The sequence below is a fragment of the Pelobates fuscus genome, chromosome 13, assembly GCF_036172605.1.
Source record: "Pelobates fuscus isolate aPelFus1 chromosome 13, aPelFus1.pri, whole genome shotgun sequence".
Classification (NCBI taxonomy): domain Eukaryota; kingdom Metazoa; phylum Chordata; class Amphibia; order Anura; family Pelobatidae; genus Pelobates; species Pelobates fuscus.
Window position 1 is genome coordinate 39,733,103 of NC_086329.1, and position 5,584 is coordinate 39,738,686.

The 5,584-nt window shown below is 48.6% G+C and overlaps 1 protein-coding gene across 1 annotated transcript; it reads right to left on the reverse strand.

The window, feature by feature from the left end:
- Positions 1-2,976: 2,976 nt before the first annotated feature.
- LOC134582575 (uncharacterized) lies at positions 2,977-5,584 on the reverse strand. Its single transcript, XM_063439251.1, has 3 exons — positions 5,209-5,584; positions 4,138-4,988; positions 2,977-3,822 (listed from the first exon to the last, which is right to left on the reverse strand). Exons 1-3 carry the CDS (start codon positions 5,582-5,584, stop codon positions 2,977-2,979), a joined length of 2,073 nt encoding a protein of 690 aa, XP_063295321.1.

Here is a 5,584-nt window from a genome sequence, read left to right on the forward strand (position 1 = left end):
GCTGTCTAATAATTTTAGTTTTTAGAGAGTGCTGATTAGAACAGAGCTTCCCCTCCGTCACCTTAGATGTTTATTTTATTTTCATTGATAGTTTTGTACTCTCCCCTATCTATATTCATGCTAATATTTACTTATATACATGTTTCATTACAATGTGCAGTATATTAGTGTACAGATATATGGATTACTTGCGCAACTTAAAAAGGAACACTGTTGCGTTAGGAATACAAAACGGTATAGTGTCCCTCTGCCCTAAAGCTATTGTCAGCCCCCTCCCCCCCCCCCCCCCCCCAACCCAGTGATTACAGGGTTAAAAGAATATTTTTTCACTTACTTTATTTCCTCTGCTCTGGCAATAGGAAAACGTAATGCCCATGTGCAGCTAGTGCCACACACGCACTTGGCCTCCTCCACAGTAAAGCATTGAATCAATGCTTTCCTAAGGGGAAAAAAATCTGACGCTGGAAGTCCTCATGCAGAGCGTGAGGAGGTCCAGCGTCAGGTACCGGACAAAAAATGTCCGATTCAATTCAGTAGGGCCCTCTAGTGGCTACTGGGGGCAGACTTAAAGCTGCAATGTAAACATTGCCGTTTCTCTGGAACTGCAATTTTTAACATTGCAGCACTAGGTGCAAAAGGGACACAGCACCCAGACACTTTAAATTGACCTAAATGTAAAATAAAAAACAAAAAGGTATATAAATATATAAATTTTGGTGGTGTGGAACAAGTAAACTTTGGTATGAAGCATTTCAACTAGAATTGTCTCACCTGATGAATGCAATGCACAGGTTACCACTAAACTCACAGATAGTATATTGTAGTTGTCTGCACCAAGACGTGGGGCTGTAATCTGAAGATGTAGAATAAGAGGAAAGGGCACAGAAATGGTTACAGCGCACCAATGTGTTCAACATTCTGAACAGCGTCAATGTTTGCCATGGTACGTAGGTCATCCAGATGTCTGGCAGTTAGATGCTGAGCTGTTAGTGATGTACACCGTCACTCCAGCTCCCTTAGTGATGCTGCATGTGATTCGGCTTCAACCGTGACACATAACGCTACTAAAATGACGCCTCTTGTCCAGGCAGCTGACAATCATTGAATGCAGCAGGAGAAAGACAGTGAAAATCCTCACCCAAGCTACAGACTTAATGACAGCCCTGGGCAGCAGCAGGTAATTAGACTGTGCAGAGAGAGCATCTGTAGTGTGTGTGTGTGTGTGTGTGTGTGTGTCTCATTGTATATGTGTCTATGTGTGTATGTGTCACTTTATGTGTGTCTGTGTTGTTCTCGTCCATTGGTCAGTGTCTATGTGGAGAGATCAGTGTGAATAAAAAAGGTTAAATAAATTCAAATAGTTTTACTTAATAATTATATACATAATTTGTGTAACCATTATGCTTCTAATTTATACAGAAATATTAATATACATATGCATTAATATACCGGTATATATGCATAAAACACTCAGAAATTGTATTGAATAAAAATTCCTAGATTTTACTAGTAGCATGACGTAAAGTCATGATTTTATTAATGACACGGAGGCGAGTATTATGCTTCTCTTTCTTTTATTTTCCCTCAGCAGCGAAGAGAGAAATGAGTGAAAAGAGAAAAAAATATATCATTAACATATATACATATTCAACATAATCCACAGTGCTACATAGGGAACCTCCCCCTTTCAGTATATAAGGTGTAGCACTCTCTTCCTCTTCCTCTTTCGTCGTGATCCGAAGACCCGTAAACCGAACCAGAACTTGCATTCGAACTGTAAACTCGGGAAGCTGAACATATCTTCCTGGGAATGCGGAGTCAACTGTGAAGCTCCTTTAAGTTCCATGAGTATTTGGAATCATGCTAAAAAGGAGAGGAGAAATATGGTAAAATCCCAACTTGCAACTGGGTGTAATATATCCATTATATATAGTAATCTAGACTACTGAAAAGGAATAAATGTCATATTAACTAGACATAACATAAAGTGTGTGATAATCATGATCGATTAAAAGTTAATGTAAACTAAAGACAGGGTGTAGCAGGAGAACATATCACCAACTCCAACCCAGGGAGGGAGGGAGGGAATAATACTCGCCTCCGTGTCATTAATAAAATCATGACTTTACGTCATGCTACTAGTAAAATCTAGGAATTTTATTAAAGACACGGAGGCTCCTATTATGCTTGTTTAAAGCTGAGCAATGACTTTATCTGAAAAATGTTGTATCGGTCTAAAGTAAAAATTCCTGAATGTGGATTCCGTAGACCAATCTGCAGCCTTCAGAATGTCTTCCAAGCGGCAACCGGCCGCCGAAGCTTTAGAGGCCATGGCGCCTCTAACCGAGTGAGATGAGAAAACAGAGACGTCTATTCCGGCCGTAGCTAGTATCCATTTAATCCATCTTGCCAGCGTCGGTGTGGATACCGGCAGGTGGGGTTTTTTCAGGGAGATGAACAGGGGCCCGTCATTGGACGGGCGCAGTGCAGAGGTGCGAGATTCGTATTCTTTTAGGCACGCTATTGGGCATAAGTTAGGTAAACCCGGTATCCGTGGATAGCAGACCTGTTTGGTGGCCGACTTCGTTCTTCGTGAAATATCGAATGACACCCCCTCCGGGGTGAATGAACGTGCTCGCCAGTCCAAGGCTCTCACGTCTGATACCCTTTTGCAGGATAGAAGGCAAAACAGCATCAGTAGTTTTGCTGACAGTTGCTTAAGAGAGAGATCTACGTTAGTGGGCCAGCCATCTAAGAGCTTGAACACACAGGTGACGTCCCAGAAGGACCCGTATCTGGATGTGGGGGGCCGTGAGAAACGAACTCCCTTAAGCAAACGACAAACCAGAGGGTTCTGACCCAGTGGGAGGCCGTCCACCTGGTCGTGTCCGGCCGAGATGGCCGAGCGGAAAACGTTGACCGTGCGGAAGGCTTTGCCTGATTCGAACAGGTGCGTAAGGAAATCTAGTACCGATTTCACAGGGGCTGATACCGGATCCAATGATCGTCCCAAGCACCAATTGGCCCACTGTCTCCATGCTGCAGCATAGGCTTGTCGTGTACCAGGTGCCCATGCGTTTGCCAGGAGCCGCACAGTCGTGTTCGAAACCTCCGTGATCTCCCAGGGTCCCCGGAAAGGAGCCACGCCATGAGGCGGAGAAGGCCCTGTTCCACCAGGGGGTGGTTTTCCCCATCTGGGTTGGTCAGTAGTGATGGATGTTCCGGCAGTAGCCGTGGGTGGTCTATTGCCATCTCCAGCAGATGTGGGAACCAAGGTTGAGATCTCCAGCACGGGGTTATCAGTACCAATGAGCTCTTGAAGCGCCGGAGGTGCGCCAGGCAACGAGCTATCAGATTGAACGGAGGGAAGGCGTAGGCCCTGCCCTCGGACCAATCTTGGAGGAAAGCGTCTGTCGCTACTGCCTCCGGGTCTGGTCTCCAGCTGCAGAACTTCGGTAGTTGTGTGTTGAGTCTGGATGCAAACAGATCCATGCTCAAAGGTCCCCACAGGGACGAGATTCTGCGGAATAATTTCGGTAGCAGTTTCCAATCTCCCGAGTCCCTCAGGTAGCGGGAGTTCCAGTCCGCGGTGTAGTTGTCTAGGCCCGGGATGTGTTCCGCGGTAACGGACACGCTGTTTTGTAAGCAGTAGTTCCAGAAGTCTCTGGCCAAAACCGCTAGGATGCGAGACCTGGTTCCCCCTAGATGATTTATGTATCTTACGGCTGAGACATTGTCCAGCTTGAGGAGGATCGAGCATGAGATGCCTCTGGGAGACAGACTGCGAATGGCGAACGAGGCCGCCAGCAGTTCCAGAGAGTTTATGTGTAAGAAGGACTCCTCCGTGGACCACCTGCCTCCTGTGGATATATTGCCGCAGCGCGCGCCCCAGCCATGTAAGCTGGCGTCCGATTCGATCACCAGGTCTGGGGTGGACCCGAAGATCGCTCGGCCGTTCCAAGCTTCCATGTGGGTTAGCCACCAGTTCAGTTCCTCCCTCGACTCTGTGTCCAGGGAAATGTGAGATTCGTACGAGTGGCCACTTCTCAGGCAGGCCGCTTTCAGCCGTTGTAAGGCTCTGTAGTGTAGCGGGCCTGGGAAAATCGCCTGGATAGAGGCCGCTAACAGGCCGATTACCCGCGCCAATTGGCGTAGGGATATGTCCGGCCTTTGCATCAGTTTCTTTATTTCCCTCTTGATGTTGGACATCTTCTCTGTTGGGAGGCAGAGAACCTGTAGTACAGAGTCGATACGGAATCCGAGGAATTCCATTTGTTGAGAGGGAATCAGAACCGACTTCTTCCAATTTACAAGGAAGCCTAGGTTCTGTATGAGGTGTAGGGCCCAGCCTAAGTGTTCTAGTAAGAGGGATCGAGTCCCGGAGAGTATTAAGATGTCGTCCAGGTAAATGATAAGGCGGACTCCGTGTAATCGGAGGAAGGCCACCACCGGTTTTAGGACCTTCGTGAAACACCACGGGGCGGAGGACAGGCCGAAAGGTAGGCATGTGAAACGCCACTTCTTGCCTTCCCAGCAGAACTGGAGTAGGTTCCTGTGAACCGAGGCTATTGGGATCGTTAGGTAAGCATCTTGTAAATCTAGTTTGACCATCCAATCTCCGGGTAGGAGTAGGTCTCTGAGGCAGTGAATGCCCTCCATCTTGAAGTGCCTGTATTGTATGAAGGCATTCAGGGGCCGCAGGTTGATAACCGGGCGCACCCCGCCTCCCTTTTTGGGCACTAGAAAAAGGTTGCTTACGAAACCCGGTGTGTCTAGAGGGACCTCTTCTATGGCTTTCTTGGCCTGTAATTCCCTGATCTCCGTAGAGATGAGATCTAAGTGTGCAGATGGCATGTGAATCGCCCTTGGGGGCGATGGCTGAATGGGGGGAGCGGTTAGTTCTAGTTGGTAGCCCCTTATTGCCTGTAATACCCAACTGTCTGACGTGACACGTGACCATGCCCGGGCGAACCGGGTCAGCCTGCCCCCTACCGGTATACGGGAAGAAAGGGGAAACATGGTACTCACCATAAGGGCGTTTTGCCGTGGGTACTCCTCGACTGCCTCGGGTATGCCAAGCCCGTCCTCGCGAGGGGAAAAATGGGGTGAAGGACCGTTCCTGGGTCGGTCTCTGATGGTTGAAGGAGCCTCTGTCGGGTCTAGAGAAACCCCGGGGGTTGCGGCCGGGTAGACGGCTCCTACCTCTACCGGCCCCGCCAAAAACCTTTGGGCTAAAAACCCTCTTAATGGAGGATTGGGCCTTGTCCAAGGCCGTGAATGTCTTTACGTAAGACCCTAGGTCCTTTACAAAGGATTCTCCAAATAGAAGGCCGTTGGCGGAGGCACCGGGCTCATTAGAGGCCATGCTTGCGAGCTTGGGCTCAATCTTAAGCAGGATGGCTTTCCTGCGCTCAGTTGACATGGCCGTATTGGCGTTGCCAATCATGCAGATCAGGCGCTGGAGCCAGCCGAACGCCACCTCAAAGTCTACTGGAGCCCCAGTCGACTGAGCCGTCTCTAGCAGCTCGTACAATTTGGTGACCGGGCCCAGGGTGTCCAGGAACTTATCCTGGCAGTTCCGCAT

Excerpts from the sequence above, each read along its gene's own strand:
- LOC134582575 (XM_063439251.1), bottom strand. The coding sequence starts at position 5,584 with ATGCGGAACTGCCAGGATAAGTTCCTGGACACCCTGGGCCCGGTCACC. Across the intron at positions 4,989-5,208 it reads AAAGGTTTTTGGCGGGGCCG|GGGGCAGGCTGACCCGGTTC; the intron begins GTAGAGGTAGGA and ends GTATACCGGTAG. Across the intron at positions 3,823-4,137 it reads CCCTACGCCAATTGGCGCGG|AACTCTCTGGAACTGCTGGC; the intron begins GTAATCGGCCTG and ends TTCTTACACATA.